Source organism: Callorhinus ursinus, unplaced genomic scaffold, assembly GCF_003265705.2.
Source record: "Callorhinus ursinus isolate GAN/ISIS: 27379988/994484 unplaced genomic scaffold, GSC_fseal_2.0 scaffold61, whole genome shotgun sequence".
Taxonomy (NCBI): Eukaryota; Metazoa; Chordata; class Mammalia; order Carnivora; family Otariidae; genus Callorhinus; species Callorhinus ursinus.
This window is the reverse complement of record NW_027397123.1, coordinates 4,237,402-4,253,576: the sequence shown is the minus strand read 5'-3', so window position 1 is coordinate 4,253,576 and position 16,175 is coordinate 4,237,402. Positions and strand designations below refer to the sequence as shown.

The 16,175-nt window shown below is 59.9% G+C and overlaps 2 protein-coding genes across 2 annotated transcripts; both read left to right on the top strand.

The window, feature by feature from the left end:
• Positions 1-525: 525 nt before the first annotated feature.
• Positions 526-10,112, top strand: USF2 (upstream transcription factor 2, c-fos interacting). The gene is made up of 10 exons (XM_025854533.2): positions 526-706; positions 983-1,029; positions 1,144-1,262; positions 1,398-1,598; positions 2,009-2,159; positions 2,300-2,387; positions 2,687-2,745; positions 9,009-9,103; positions 9,223-9,351; positions 9,465-10,112. The coding sequence occupies exons 1-10, from the start codon at positions 645-647 to the stop codon at positions 9,552-9,554; spliced, it is 1,041 nt and encodes a 346-aa protein (XP_025710318.1). The 5' UTR covers positions 526-644; the 3' UTR covers positions 9,555-10,112.
• A 2,110-nt stretch (positions 10,113-12,222) lies between these two features.
• On the top strand, positions 12,223-13,747 carry HAMP (hepcidin antimicrobial peptide). The gene is made up of 3 exons (XM_025854604.2): positions 12,223-12,381; positions 13,368-13,427; positions 13,511-13,747. Exons 1-3 carry the CDS (start codon positions 12,295-12,297, stop codon positions 13,613-13,615), a joined length of 252 nt encoding a protein of 83 aa, XP_025710389.1. The 5' UTR covers positions 12,223-12,294; the 3' UTR covers positions 13,616-13,747.
• Positions 13,748-16,175: the final 2,428 nt, after the last annotated feature.

Sequence of the window (16,175 nt, the reverse complement as noted above, 5' to 3'; positions counted from 1 at the left end):
CATCGGAGACACACAGCGCGCGCGCTCCCCGGGGGCTGCCCTCCCCCCGCGCGCGTCGGCCCCGGGCTCGCGCCGCTGCCGCCGCCGCCGCCGCCGCCGCCGCCGCGCGCGCGCAGCTCAAGTAAAGGAGGAAAAAAAAGGGGGAAAAAATAGAAAGCAGCGGCGGCTGCAGCAGTGATCCGCCGCCGAACTGGGCCAGGCCGGGCGGCGGACGCGCGAGCCGGCGATCCAGGGGAGAGGCGGCAGCCACCCAGGGCGGGCCGGGTTAAAAAAAAAGTCGCGGCGGCGGCGGCCGCTGCTCAGGGAAGGAGGCCCGAGGGCCGCGTGCAGCGGGTGGGGGGCGGCCGCGCTGCGTCCCGGAGCCGAGAGCCGCCGGGAGCCGGCGGGCGGGCGGGCGGAGGCGGCGGCGGCGGCTGCAGGAGCAGCAGCGGCGGCGGCGGCGGCGGCGGCATCTCCTCCTCACATGACCCCACTGTTTGTCCCCGTGATCAGCGCGAGCGGCTCCCGTGTCTCCTCCGTCCCCTCCTGCCGCGCGGCGTGAGCGCCGGGCTCGGGGCCCCCCCGGCCGCCCGCCCCCTCCCCTCCCCCCCCCCCCCCCCCCCCCCCCCCCCGGGCCCCGCGCCCCCCCCGCCCCCACCCCCCCCATGGACATGCTGGACCCGGGTCTGGATCCCGCTGCCTCGGCCACCGCTGCTGCCGCCGCCAGGTAAGAGTGCCCGACCGGCCCGTGCCCCCGCGCGCCCTGGCCCCGGCCCTTCGGCCTGGCGGCCGGGCGGCGGGGCCGCCATGATCCCGAGCGGCCGCTGGGCCCGGCTCAAAATGGAGGCTGCGAGGGAGGGGGGACCCGCGCTAATACCCTCGGCCCCGGGTCCTCGCGGTGCCCCAGCTCCAGACTGGGCCGGGCGGGACGGGGGCCGTGCACCTGGGCAAAGGGGCGGGGGCGCGGGCGGCCCTGACCCCCCTCTTCCCGTCCTCCCCGCAGTCACGACAAGGGACCCGAGGCAGAGGAGGGCGTCGAGCTGCAGGAAGGTGAGTGCTCGCGGGGCTTACCGGGGCCGCGGCCTGCGCCCGGGGAGGGGACTGGGGGCGCCTTGGCCGCGTGACCACTGACCATTCCCACCGCCCCCCCTCCTCCGACCGCAGGCGGGGACGGCCCTGGGGCGGAGGAGCAGACGGCGGTGGCCATCGCCAGCGTCCAGCAGGCGGCGTTTGGCGACCACAACATCCAGTACCAGTTCCGCACAGAGAATAATGGAGGACAGGTGAAGCTGCGGGCCGGGAGCCCGCGGGCAAGTGGAGGGTTGAGCCGAGGGTCGAGCGAGCGGGCTGGGAGGGGCTCAGACCTGGTCCCGGCCGGGACCCCAGAGCCGATCTCGCTGCTCTGCCGCCCCCTGCAGGTGACGTACCGCGTAGTCCAGGTGACTGATGGTCAGCTGGATGGCCAGGGCGACGCGGCTGGCGCCGTCAGCGTTGTGTCTACGGCCGCTTTCGCGGGGGGGCAGCAGGCTGTGACCCAGGTGGGTGTGGACGGGGCAGCCCAGCGTCCTGGCCCCACTGCTGCCTCTGTGCCCCCAGGTCCCGCAGCGCCCTTCCCGCTGGTAGGTGCCCACCACCCCTGGGGGGGGGGGATGGAGAGGGGACTCTGACGCTGCTCTTGGGAATCCCCAGGGGGTGGGGCCGGTGGGAAACCGATGCTGCCTTCAGACCATCGGGCGGTGTGGGTCAGATCCCTGTTCTGCGCGGTAAAACCTGGGTCAAGAGCTTTTCTTTCTTTCTTTCTGTCAAATGGGGATGATGGTAGCAGGAAAGGCTCTCAGAGGTGAAAGTGGATCAGCTCATCAGGTGATTGCTGGGCATCTGCTGAGTCCCCGGGCTAGGAGACAGGGCAGAGCGGCACACATGCAGGGGTTTCCCGTCCTCCAGAGGACGGCGAACGGTCTCCCGGCGAGAAGGGGATGGGTTGGCGAGCCGAGGTGGCTAAGGGTGGCCTCTGTGTCCTACTTCCCAGGCCGTAATCCAAAATCCCTTCAGCAATGGCGGCAGCCCGGCAGCTGAGGCTGTCAGTGGGGAGGCACGGTTTGCCTATTTCCCAGCATCCAGTGTGGGAGATACCACGGCCGTGTCCGTACAGACCACAGACCAGAGCTTGCAGGCCGGAGGTAAAGGGAGGAAGGGGCCAGGGCGGAAGGCAGGGGAGGCAGCAGGCCTAGCAGGGAGGGAAGCCCCCCCCCAACTGGTTCTGATCGTCCCCCCCCCCCCCCCCCCCCAGTTTTTCCACTAACCCCCGCTTTTGCTGCAGGCCAGTTCTATGTCATGATGACACCACAAGATGTGCTTCAGACAGGAACACAGAGGACGATTGCACCCCGGACGCACCCCTACTCCCCGTACGTGTGGGAGACCTGGTCCCGGGAGCAGGGGACGCGGGGAGGGGCTGGTGTGAGGGGGCCGAAGGCAAGGGAAGTTTTTCTGGAATGGGAGCCAGACAGTTGAGCACACAGCAGGCAGTCAGCATATTTTTTTGGTCCGTTGCTGCTTTTTGAGTATAAGCGAGGGAATTAGTGTTTTTTCTCTTTTTGCGCGGGAGTTTATTTTGCAGAGGTAACTTCCAAGTCTGATTCCTTAATGGGCGTTTATAGGCAAGTGGGACCCGAGAGAACACGTGCCCGTCTTTTTCGTCTTCTAGGAAAATTGACGGAACCAGAACACCACGGGATGAAAGAAGGAGGGCCCAACACAATGAAGGTAAGGTCCGGCTGGAGTTTCTGGGCCCCACGGGCACCGCCAGGCCTGGTGCTTGGTGTCACGGCCCACTGGCTCACCATGAGTGAACAAGAGGTGTCTGGCGAACGCTGGAAAAGTAAAAACAGGTAGAAATCCGCTGTCAGGAGCAGATAGGCAGGAGCTGTGAACTGGAAGGTGTGTTGTCATGCTGGCTGGTGATCTTGAGTTCATGGTCAACGTCTGAAATGGCAAATTTCACTTTCGCATAGGGCTATCCTGCTTCTCTTGAAAAATCGGTTTGATTGGGTTTCCCTCGGACTACTTTCCATGTGGCAACTGTTGGCACTCTTGGCTCTCATTTCCCCCACTCCCCCGCCCCCCTCACTTCTAGAAGCAGCCCTGGTCTGCTGGGGAACGCATCTGAGATTGAAACTCCCCGAAGCTGTGCCCCTGGCTGGCCAAGGTCGAGCGTCGTGCCCTTGCGTTAAACAACAGATTCCACCCTGAGGTCATCTTGGCCCTTAATGCTGTCCCTTAGTCCTCCACCGCATCCCCCCCACCGCCCTGGTCATGGTAACGTGCAAGTCTAGGGGGGCGTTTACACCTAGACCGTCCTCTCTCAGCAGATGTTTCCTGAAGGCGGATTCTAGGCTGGGCAGCGTGCACCCTGGGCCTGGTCTGGAGCCTGGTCTGCGGTGCCAAGGAGGCGGAGTTGAGGCTGGTGTCTTCCCCAGAGAGCTGGCCCCTGGGAGGGCCTGTCAGGTGGAGGGGAGCTCAAGCTGGAGGGATGGCAGAGTGGGCCGAGGTTGCTTCGGGCAGTGCTGATGGGGTCGAAGTAGAGGTTCCACGTGGCGTGCTTGGGGGTGGGGGACCAGGGAGGACTAAGGAAGGCGTTGAATGTCGGGGTGAGGCCCTGAGAGTTCTGAAGGTGTTCGGCTGGGTTTGGGCCTTTGCAGCGGTGACCCGAGCAGCTCACTGAGCTCAGCCTTTAGTATATCCATACCCCACGCCTGCCTGGCTTTTAGGCCCTCGGGTCCAGGGGCTGCTAGGACGGACGAGGTCTTGACTCTCTCAGTGTCCCTTCTGGTGGGAGAGACAGATTACACAAAGCTGCGGTGTGATGTGAGGAGGAGAGAAAGCTTCGTGAGAGGCTAGGGAGTCATGGCGGCAGTGTGCTCTGTAGGCCTGTCTGAGGTGATGCTGGAGCAGAGGCCTGAACGGGCCGGCCAGGTCCCCAAAGAAGAGTTCCAGGCAGGGGGCTGAGCAAGTGCAAACACCCAGGCCGGAGCCAGAACAGACTTGGTGTGTCTGAAGAAGAGCAGAATTCAGAGGAGGAAAGAGGAAGTTGGTGGCGTTGTGGGAGGGCTGGCTGGGGCACACGAGGCCTTGTGAGAACAGCATCCCTGCTCCGGGGTTTTTATTCTAGTCGGAGGGGAAGCCGGCAGAGGGCTTCTGTATGGAGGAGATGGGACACCAGAGGCTGGGAACATCGCGGGTGACTGCAGATGTCGGCGTGAGACAGGACAGGGCATGAAGCAGGGAAGCGCCTGGGGGAGAAGATTGCAAGGCTGGAGAATCAGGGTTTCCTGGTGGTGTCAGGTTGGTTTGAAGGGAGGGGGAGAGGCTGAACTTGGTTTGGGGGTGTGGTGTGTTTGAGGGGCCTCCAGTAGGCTACCCAGGCAGTCCCGGCCCTGCTGCTTACTGGCTCTGTGACATCGGGCTGCTTCTCTGTCTCTGCACCTGTTTAGTCGTGTGTGAAATGGCGTTAGCTCGACTACCCTGGTGCAGACGCACGAGCCCCCAGCCGTGCAGTGCGCCACCTGGTAAGGCTGCAGCCCGTGACTCGGGGATACCATCCAGCCACCCTCCACCGTACTCCGCACTCTCCGCCTCTCACCTGCAGAGTCTTGGCTCTTGCTCACCCTGCGGAGAGCAGTCAGCAGTCTTTCTCACGGCCTTGCCCTCACGCTCCGGTGCATCCTGCCCTCCGTCTCCCAACCTGCACAGTCTTTGACCCACGCTCTGCCCACCCTCCCTGTACCCTTTTGCCGGTCTGGCTCATTTCTCTACCAAAGGAGGTCCGTCTGAGGTCACCCATGATGACCTCATTGCCAGATCCACTGGCTTCCTTTCCTGTCTGTGCTCCCAAGCATCTGACCCTGCCTGGTCCCCTTTCGGGAATGTTCTTTTCTGCTCTACGCGCTCCGGTTTTCCTGCACTCTGCTTTTCCTTCCCAGCCTACTCCTCAGAGCAGAGCTTCCCAGTAGCTTTGGGAAGCGTGTTAACAGTCACGATCTCCGGGGCTGTCCTCTCAGGGTTCAGGATGAGTAGGTCAGCGGGGGGCCCAGGAGCCTGTACTTACTTCAACAAGTTAGCCCCGTGATTCTTCCCATTGGGCAAGGCTGGAAACTGCTTTGACTGTTGGTGTTCCTTAAAGTCTGGCCTGTCTTCCGTTGGCCTCTGGGGAGTTGAAGCCTTCAGCTTAGGGATATTCAATATCCCCCAAACCCTATCCCCAATCGTAGGTATTCATCATTGCTCCAGAGGAGAGTATGTGATTCGGACAAGGTGAGAACAGCTCCTCAGTGTCCTCCCAGGGCTCCCCCCTCACCCCGGACCCTGGCTGCCTCCAAAGCTGTTTCTATTCCAGTCTCTCTTGAACTCCAGAGCCATAGTTTGAACTGTCCATTCAGAATCTTCATTTCTGGATGTCTTTACTCGACTTGTCCAAAACAGGCTCCCCGCCACCCCCGCCCAAAGGCTCCCGTGCAACATTTCTTTTCCCACAGGGCAAAAGGCACCCCTCTTAGAATTACCCAAGCCAGAACCAAAAGCCACGGCCACCCTCGACTCTGCCCCTTCATCCCTCACGTCCGCGAACCCTGAGATTCTGTGCTGAATTAGACCTCATATCAGCTTCTCTTTCTCCTTTTTCCCCTCTTTCCCACCTTTTCTTGGGACTGCAGGAGCCCATCTCCAGGCCCCACGGGGGACTGAAGCCTGCGCGGCCAGCCCATTGCAGCCGGGTCAGAATTTGGGCCCACTGTTACCGGGAACCTCTGAGGAGCCAGAAATCCAGAAATCTTGATTAAATGCCAGATGAGATTGCTTTTTCTATTTCATTAGTTTCTACTCTTAATGTTGCTAATTCATTCCATCTGTTTACTTTGGGTTTAATTAGTTTGGGGGTGTTTCCTGGCCTTTCAAGATGATTTAAACCTTTCTTTTTTCCCAACACAAGCCTTCCTAGGTGCACATTTCATTCCAGTGCTGCTTTAGCTGCATCCCATTTGGATATATTGGTTTTTGTTATCATTCAGTTTAAAATACTTTCCAGTTTTCCTAATGATATCTTCTTTGACCCATGGGTTATTTACAAGTGCATTGCTTAATTTCCAAACATTTGTGTTTTTTCGATTTTTGTTAACTCACTTTTAATTTAGTTCTGTTCTGATCAGAAACATACTGTTAAGTATATAACGTCAGTTCTTTGAAATTTGTTGAGGCTTATTTTATGGCCCTGAATACGGTCTGTCTTGTGGAAGGTTCCACGTGCGCTTAGAATGTGTGTCTCTGCTGCGGTGCGGAGAGTTCCCTCGGGGTCGGCTAGCTCAAGTTGGTTGATGTTCTTCAGGTTTTCTATCCTGACTTTCTTGTCTACGTCTTCTATCGGTTACTGAGAGAGGAACGTTAACGTCTCCAAGCATGTCTGTGAGTTTGTCCCTCTCTCCCTTCAGTCCTGGCAGATTTTGCTTCTGGATTGTTTTCAGTGTCGTATGGGTGTAACTGAAGCTCTGCTGCGGAGTAGACGTGGCCTTGGTCTTGGCCGGGCGTCCTCCCTTTCACATGTGCCAGGATGGTCTTCCTGAGCCACAGGCTTGACCACCTCCCCACCTGCTTGGTGAAAGGGCCTGGGCGCATCAACAGGGCATTCAAGACCTTCACAACCTGGCCTTTCCCTCCACCACCTGCCCCCCCAGAGTATTTCCATGTCCCCATTTCAGCATTTTCCACACCTGTCTGCCTGATGCCCCTCCCCTCAGAAAGCAGCCCAAATGTTCCCTCTCCAAGTCTTTGCCTGAAGGCCCACCGCACCCAGCACCATGCCGAAATCATTGGCCCACCCCGGCATTGCCCAGGCACCTGGTACAACCTTCAGTCGTAGCACCTCTACGGGTGTCCATGTCCCCCGTTTGCGCACATTGCACAGAGGTGCCATGCACACCAGCAGGGCAGAGATCGAGTCCTCCACAGACTCTGGGCTTGCACGGTGCCCCCCTCCCCCCGCACACAGTAGGGCAGGCACTAAGGCTTTTTGGTTTGGGGGCTTTTTAAAATTTTATTTATTTGAGAGCGAGAGCACGAGTGAGCAGGAGGCAGGGCAGAGGGAGAGAATCTCAGGCAGACTCCCTGCTGAGTACAGAGTTTGACCTGGGGCTCAATCCCATGACCCTTAGATCGTGACCTGATCCGAAACCAAGAGTCGGATGCTCAACCGGCTGAGCCACGCAGGTGCCCCGGGCCGGCAATAAATAAGTTTTAAGTTAACGCAAACTGGAAAAGATGTGCCCGGCGCCCCCATCCCTGCCCTCTGGTGGCTGGAAGGGGGGAGTCCGAGGTAGATCTGGCTGCAGCCCGGTGCTGGGGCTTGAGAATGCCAGACTGCGTGAGGGGAGAGCAGGAAGTGGAGAAGCTGTCTGCTGTTGAGTTCCTCTGCTGAAATCTTGGGAATAGAGCGCACTGCTGGAGGACAGGGTGGCCCGCGCTGCCAGGCCTGGACTAGACTTGGTTCCACTGCAGTTTTTAGCCACAGAGTTTCCAGGTGGTAGGACGTGGCCATCCCCAGTGGGGAGGTGCAGCCCTCCCCGGCAGTAATGAGACCCTGGTGCGCCCTCATCCCAGGGCGACGGGTGCGTAAAGTGCAGTCCTGGAGAGCAAGGGAGGAGGAGGGTGTCATAACCCAGGCCAGAGCAGGGGGCACCTGGACGTGGGGAAGGATGGTGGGCAGTGAGCAGACGGAGCCAAGTGCCAGGAGCCAGCAGTGGGTTTGACGATTGGTGGCCAGGCATGTTGTTGGTGAGAGCAACACGGTCAGCGGGAGGTGCCAGCCTCAGAGGCCATGAGGAGTAGGACTGTGATTCCAGCCCACCTTCCGTTTTCACTCTCACCCAGACCCCTTCTGACAACCCCCATCAGCACTGCCCAGCCCAGAGGAAGTACTCCTTTGCCCCACTTTCCAAATCCCACCTATAGGCTTCGTCTTCTCCACAAATGCTGCCTACATCTGCCCATGAGCTGTCCTGGCAGGAGGGATGAGGGCGTGTGTCGGTTGGGGAAGGTGACTGGGCTTTCTTGTGTGTGTCCACACCGATCCCTAGTACTGTGCTTGGAAGGTAAGGAAGATTCTGGCATAGATTTGCTTCCATAGGCCCTGAACCCTGGTCTTAGGCTCCCGTGCAGGCAGACCCCAAGCGGCTGTCATTAGGCCATGACATGAGCCCGATGAGAAGCCACAGGGATGGCATAGCCGCCACTCAGGTCAGCGGACAGAGTTTGGGTGAGATTGCTGAGTGTTACAGGAGTAAATCACAAATCGGGATTTTTCAAGCAAAGTCTTCCATTAGTCTGCCAGCCCTGGCCTTCCAGGTAGGGTTCATGTTGCCCTTGGGTGACCGCCCCCGTGCCTGGTGGGGCCAGGCCCCTGAGAGCCACAAGCGTCAGCCTTGGCAGCTTGGGGACTCGCTGCCCGGGCTCTGGAGAAGGATTTTAACCAGGGGTGAGACATGGTCAGACTGTGATTTTAAAGTTGAATTAAAAAATTTGTGGAGCCCGAACCCCGGGGGGAGGCCTGAGGACTGTGGAAAATCAGAGGCAGCAGCTGTGGAGAACTAGACAGGGGTGCCGGGGTCCTGGGGAAAGGGGGCTCTGGCCCATTTTTGCCTCCCAAGAACACAAGCCACAACTCCCCATTTTTCAGAAGATGCCAATTATTACGTGAAATTTCCTAATTTAAAAGTTGGCTCAGATTTTTTAAAAAATACGCCAGGCAGGTAAACAAAATGAACCCGGCATCCCCAGCTGTTGATTCTGCCCGAAAGGTGTGTGCGTGCGGCCCTTGAGGCCGAGACCTTGTTCCTCTTGAGAAGCAGCGTGAAGCGGGGCGCGGAAGCCGGGTGCCCACATCTGGGCGCTGCCCTCGCGGGCGGCCCCGGTTCCGCGGCGGGTGGGCGCGCCGCGCGGGCAGCTCTGTGCACACGGCGGCCACACGGCTCTTCCTCTTGCAGTGGAGAGGAGGCGGAGGGACAAGATCAACAACTGGATCGTCCAGCTTTCAAAAATCATTCCAGATTGTAACGCAGACAACAGCAAGACGGGAGCGGTAAGTGCCCCCCGGCCACCCCTTCGAGAAAGTCGGCCTGGCGGGTGGGGGGGCGGACGGGCACCGTCCTGGGCGAGCCGGCGGGCAGCGCTCACTGGCACTCTTGCCCACCCCCCCAGAGTAAAGGAGGGATCCTGTCAAAGGCCTGTGACTACATCCGGGAGCTGCGCCAGACCAACCAGCGCATGCAGGAGACCTTCAAGGAGGCCGAGCGGCTGCAGATGGACAACGAGCTGCTGAGGCAGCAGGTGAGGGGCGGGGCGGGCTGGGGCCGGGGCGGGGGGAGCCGGCGCAGGTGCGGGCAGCCAGCCCCTGGCTCCTCGTTCCCTGTCGGGTCCCCCTGTCATGTCGTGTGTGCCAGATCGAGGAGCTGAAGAACGAGAACGCCGTGCTTCGCGCCCAGCTGCAGCAGCACAACCTGGAGATGGTGGGCGAGAGCGCGCGGCAGTGACGCCCACCCCACTGAGCGGCGGGGGCTCCTCCGGCCTCAGCTGCCCCTTCCCCAGCCCTTAGCACAGAGAGGGACAGACGCCCCTCCCCCAGCTGCGTTTTTTTATAGTAGATTTTTAACAAAACGGGGAGAAATAATGCATTTCTGTGGATAAGCGCCCGCCGCTCTCCTCAACTTGGGAAGCGATATCCTCCCCCCCCTTTTGTCCGTCCCCCTTCCCCCGGCCCCCACTAAGCCCCGGCACTTCTAGTGGTCTCGCCCGGAGGCAGGAGGGAGGAGCACAGAGGCCCTGCCATATCCCGCTGCCTCCTTGGTCTCTAGAGGTACTGAGACAGGGTGCTTTCGGGAAGGAGGGGAGCCTTTAGGGGGGCCATCCCCGGGGCCTGGACCTAAGCAGGGAGGCCATGTCCCACCCCACCTCTTGTTTCTGGATCCCTGCTCCCCTTTGAGTGTGTGTGTGTGTTTTAATTTTCTTTATGGAAAAGTGGACGAAAAAAATAGAGAAGAGAGAGAGGTATTTAACTGCAATAAACTGGCCCCATGTGGCCCCGCCTTGTCTGTTTGTGTCTCTGTCCATCTCGGGGATAGGGAGGGGGCCCGGGGACCGTGGGGAGCTCCACGAGGGCAGTGCCTCGGCTGCGGTGTGTGTGGCTGTGTGCCAGTCCCTGCCATCCTTCCTGTACCTCCCGGACCCCAGTCTGTTGGTCGGTCGGATGGGCGGAGAGATTAAGGACTGAATAGCCCCTCTGAGGCTCCAGGTGTGCCTATGTGGTGTGAGGGCGTGGGGAGCTGGGGTCAAGGACGTGTCCCATGTTTTCGGAAGAGAGGCTGGGGTCTCTCCTGTCATCTGTTACTAAAAACAGCACTGGCTCCTGACCCTGCCCTTAAGGGTTGAAGCCCTCCCCTCTGCACCAGCCAATGGTGGAGCCTGGCCTTGAGCCCCCCACCCCCAGGAAGGGCAGATGGCCAGGAAGCCGGGCTTGGCCCGTCAGCCTGTCGCCTCACCCCGTGGCCCTGGCGCCTGCACTGTGACCCCTGCCCCGGCTGGTGACGAAACCCGGCCTGAGCTGCGATGCAGTGCTGCCTGGCGGTGCTGGGGGCCGCCGCCGTGTCTCCCTGGGGCTGAGCGCGCGGCCGGCGGCCCCATGCAACTCCCAGGACCGGGGCCTGCCCGCCTGCTCACCTGGCCGAGCTCTCCACCCGGTCCCATCCCAAGTGCTCCCAACTGGGCTGCCCTCTGACGGCCCCGTGTCCCTCTCCCCCCTCGGTGTGAGGCCGTCTTAGAGCAAAGGTGTGTGCAGCAGGGAGCGGCCTGCACTTCGCGGACCCCACAGCCCCCATTTTTGTGGTTTCGAGTGGCCCTTGGCAGCAGCTCACAGCCAGGAAGAGTGTTCATCCCTTGGCAGCATCGTCCACAGGCCCTTGGGCCGGAGCTGACCCTGCCTGGGTGGTCCGCCAGAGTCAGGGAGGAAACACGGCCAAAGGCCTGTCTGTGGAATCAGGGTTTGTGGTTCCCCGGACCGTGTGCACCCAAAGATGGCCCAGAGTCGGTGGGAGTGGGGTCGCCACGGTCAGGTCACCTGCTTCGTCTCTCTACCCAGTGACCTGCTGGAGAACCGGCCCTCAAGAAAAAAGGCCCAGGTTTGTAGAGTCAGCCGATGTCCGGTTTAAATGCTCCCACCACTGCCGGATTCCAGGTGCCAGTGCGGGCCCAGTCCAGCGCGCTCCCCTGCGGCCTCCTGTGCTTGTGGGGAGACGGGAAAGCCCAGTGGTGCGAACACAGGCCCCAGAGTCTGGTTGCTCGGGCGGGAACCCTAGCTCTTGCCTCTGGGTGAGCTTGGGCAGTGCCCCAATCTCTCCCTGCAGTTGCTCCTATAAAATGAAGAAAAGAAGTCTTGGGGTGGGTGTGGTGCTAAAAGGGAGCAGGGCCTGAGCAGCCAGGCCCCAGGGATTGGGGGCGAAGAAGGCAGCCAAGGGCCCCTGAATCCAGAGCAGAGTCCAGCACAGGGCCGGCAGGAGCTGCTCGGACAAGTGGCACGGATGTGGGTCCGTACATCCGGCATAGAAGAGGCAGGCCTCCGGGGTTAGCAGTTACGAACACTGTGGGCTTCAATGGGCAAGAATTCCGGAGACCTTTTCCGATACTCAGAAAACCACACGAACTCTGGGGGCTTGTGCCGACGCAAACCCGTGCGTCTGGCTGCACGGATGTTTCCTGCCCGCATCTGTGGCCTGTGTGAAGGGAGCCTGAAGCGAGAGGAATGATGCTGGGCACCCCGGGGGGGGGGGGGGCCCGTAAGGGACGGCCAGCCTCCCTGGGGATGAGAACATCGGGAAAGGGTGGGGAATAGGAGGTCACCTCGCTCCTGCTCGCCGACCCGTTCAACTTCTGCGGCAAAAAGGGGAATTTTTTTTCCAAGGTCAACAGGGTGATGCCATGTCAGGGAAAGTGTTCCCAGGTGGCTGGCTAGAGGCGCGTGTCTGTGGCCCTGACTGCCCCACCCCCTGGACACACCTCTGCTAAGGGTGACATAACACTGTTCCCTGTCACTCTGTTCCCGCTTATCTCCCGTCTTGTCGGCGCCACCACCTTCTTGGAAATGAGTTAGGACAAAGGGGAGGGGGCTTAGCACCCCCGCCTCCTCCAGAAGGACCCATAAAAGCAACTGAAACGGGGCCCCAGACACCACAGCCAGTCCTGAACCCAACAGGACAGCAGGACAGCCAGACAGACGGCACGATGGCAGTGAGCACGCGGATCCAGGCTGCAGGCCTCCTGTCCCTCCTCCTGGCCGGCCTGGCCAGTGGCTGGGTTCTTCCGCACCAGGTGAGAGCCCACAGGGCCTGGGCCCGGCTCGGCGGCCGAGGCCGCCGGAGAGCCGGTCCCTGGGAGGGGAGTGCTGAGGGCAGCCGCAGACCCCTTAGCACGGGACAGAGCTCAGGGAGGAGAAGGGGGGCGTACAGAGCCGGGGGCCTGAGTACCAGGGACTGGAGGCCCCGAACGAATTGCACAGTGAGTGGTGCGTCTGCTCCGTGTTCAGTCCTAGTCTGGACAGTGGGGAGCCCACAGGGAGCAAGGTAGATGAGAGGAGTTCCGCTCTCACGGACCTTACATCCCAGTCAGGGAATTAGTCCGGGAAGCCATTAAAACAGAAATAAGATCATCGTGTTTTCGTAAATGCTCTTCATGAACAACGGAAAATGACGATGATACTCGAGGGGCCTCGAGGGCCGGCGGGAGGGCTTCAGATGGGATCAGGAGTTTGGTGAGGGAATGAAATCTGACCTGTAGGAGCGGGAGGGTGAGAGAAGGGGACAGCGAGCAAAGGCCCGGGAGACGGCAAGTGTGGCGAACGTCCCCAAGGATCAGGAGGTGTCGTGAGTGCAGGGGGCGGTACTTGGAGAGGAGATTGGGGGGCGGCCGTGCCAAGTCTTGAGGACAACTGTGGAAATACTGATTTTCCTCCACGTGCAAGGGGAGCCCCGCAAGCTTTCAATCCGACTGCTAAGGCACGGGGAACAGAACGGATGGGGCAAGACGCAGGGAGACGTGTTCCAGGCGGGGGTGGCAGCAGGCTGGGGAGGGCGCTGTCCCCAAGAAGAGTAGCTGTGGAGAGAGAAGGAGACAGATCTGGGATGCCGGTGGGAAGAGCTGCGTGAGTGGAGGGGAGAAAAGGCCGGACCGCAGGGCGGCTCCCAGGATCTCCACGGAGCCCCAGGACACCGACCCTTAGGGAGGAGCTGGTGGGTGGGGGCAAGCCTGAGAGCTCCCCCGGGCCCTGGCCTTCCTCACCACCCCTTCTGCTCCCGCAGACAGGACAGCTCGCAGCCCTGCAAGCCCAGGACGCAGCTGGAGCCGAGGCTGGCTTGATGGTGAGAGCACCAGCGACTCCCCCCTGAGCCTGCCCAGCCCTCGTCGGGGCCGAGCTCCGCTCACTCTCCCTTCCTCCCCACAGCCCACGCTCCCGAGGCTGAGGAGGCGAGACGCCCACTTCCCCATCTGCCTGTTCTGCTGTGGCTGCTGTGATAAATCAAGGTGTGGGATATGCTGCAAGACCTAGAGCCTCCCCGGCCCGCCCCCCCCCCCCCGCCCCGACGCGGTCCTCCCTGCCCCTTGTATTTATTCCTGCCCTGCCCTCCAACCCTCTGTGACCAGACGCGGAATAAAATGGTTCTGTCTGTTGTTTTCCATACTAGAGTGTCTGTTGCCCTTTCTTCCTGCCCGAGGCCTATGCCAGAGGCTTGTTCTGGCCCCTGTCTGGTACGGGTGTGCGGGGTTGGTACCCACCTGGGTACCCACCAGGGTTGGCACGGAGGTTTGGTGAAGGAAATCTGTTTCCTGCTCTTCCCTTCCTCCTTCGCCTCTTCAGAAGACCTAGAACCTATGTTGCAACAGCAGGCGCTGGAAGTGAAACTGAGTTTCCTCTCCTTGAAGCCTTCTTAAAACAAGGGTAACAAATGCAGAGTCCTCACAAGGGTCTCAAAGCAAGGTCCGGGGAACCCCTGGCAGGGCTCCACCAGGCTCATTTGCCTCCCAACGCGGGTGCACAGGCTCTGTGACGTCGGGTCAACCTCATCGCTCCGACGGGAACGGCTTGTGTGTGCTGGTATGCCTTGGGCTTTCAAAATGTCCCGGTCTCAGTTTCTAAGACATGGAGCAGCTAGAGATGGAACCCACGTAAACAAGTTTTTTGGGGAGTCCTCGATCATTTTGCAGAGTAGAAAGGGATCCTGCCACCAAAGAGTCTGAGAACCACTGGCCTTCCAGGCAGGCACAGTGACCGAGTGAGGGGTGGTGGCTGGGTTTCAGAGAGCACCAGAAGTGGTATCCTCTGAGTAAGGACACACTGCCCGGGAGACACGCGGGAGGAGACCGCTCACCTCCACAAAGAGTTAAGTTCCCTCCCATTCTTCTTGAAACTGTGTCCCTCTCACTGTGTCCCATTTCCCCACTTTTTTTTAAATAAAGATTTTTATTTATTTATTTGACAGAGAGAGCGAGCGAGCGAGAGAGGGAACACAAGCAGGGGGAGCGGGAGGGGGAGAAGCAGGCCTCCCGCGGAGCAGGGAGCCCGATGCGGGGCTCAGTCCCAGGACCCCGGGACCATGACCTGAGCCGAAGGCAGACACTTAACCACTGAGCCACCCAGGCGCCCCCCATTTCCCCACTTTTGACAGAAACAGAAAAGATGCATTTCAACATCTTTAGCCCCTAAGAAAACATCGGCACTAGCACGGTGATAAATGGCCTGGGCTATTTGGCCTCAATGTTGCATATGGATGGGAGGCCTGGGTTAGATCGTTAGGGGGACCGGGAGATGGCTTGTCATGCCCAAAGGCAAGCCAAACATGGCTAGAGCTCCTTTTCAATAGAAGGCGGCCATGCTTATTTTGATGTGAGATTTCCTGGCTTTTAAAATATTGGCAACTGATTAAAGGTATTTTGTTTTTTAAACCAACACTCTGGTAGCCAGAGTGAACTCCTCTGGGACCCAGATCAGTCCCGTACACCACCACCTTCCACCTTCTGTCTTGGAAGCCATGAGAGGCTCATCCTCTGGGAGAGGTTTCCCTGAATGGAGGCTGAAGGGTGGGAAGGGGAAGGCAGGCGGACAGCTTGGGCTCCCATGAGCTGTGGCACCTTGCCGTCATGCTCTCTCTGCTCTGCAAGCCCACAGAGTGTAGCTGCTTATGAGTTATGAGTTGAACTGTGTGTGCCCCCACCCTCCCAAATTTAAATGTTGAGGTCCTAACTCACAGAACCCCAGATTGTGACCTGATTTGGAAATAGGGTCTTCCTAGAGATTGTCAAGTTAAAATGAGGTCAGTAGGTTGGACCCTAATCCAAGAGGGCTGGTGTCCTTGTAAAAAGTGAGGATGTGGACACAGAAGCCTGTATGCAGGGAGAAGGCCATGTGAACATGAAGACCATCATCTAGAAGCCAAGAAGAGAGGCCTAGAACAGATCCTTCCCCCACCCACCCACCACCACCCCGGCGCTCAAAAGGACCAACCCTGCCAACCCCTTGATGTCAGACTGTGGCCTCCAGCACCGTGAGACAATAAATTCTGTTTTTTTAAGCCACCCAGTTTGTGGTGCTCTGTCACAGCAGCCCTATCACACCTGCCTGATTTCGAAGGCTTGGCTGGATCGGAGTGGTGGCTCCCCGTTTGGACAGGCACAGGCTCTCCAGTGCCCTATCCTCCTGTGGCCTGGGGACCCGGGATTGCAGATTTCAGCGATGATTGCCAGTGCCCTCTGTGGACACACTGGCCTGTGCGTCCTGCCCCCCAGGATAGCCTTCAGTTCACACCTAGAGAGGGGATGGACCCCCAAACTGCACAGACACATGACCCCAAGGGGATTGGCGTTGAGGTTGAAGGCTGTGACACAGGAGTACCCCAGGATCTCAGCATCGTCCTCCAAAACCCAGGCACCAGGGCCCTCTCCTCTCTAGGACCCAGGCGTTCAAGCCCCACCCCGCTCTCAATGGGCTTTTGTCCCTGTCTGGGAAAGGCACGGGCAGAGTCTGACATCATGAAGCCTGAGGTGGGGGTGGGACTCCCCCTCCCCCTCCATCAGCCTTCTCTGACTCCACACGCCTGGGGCTGAGGGATTTC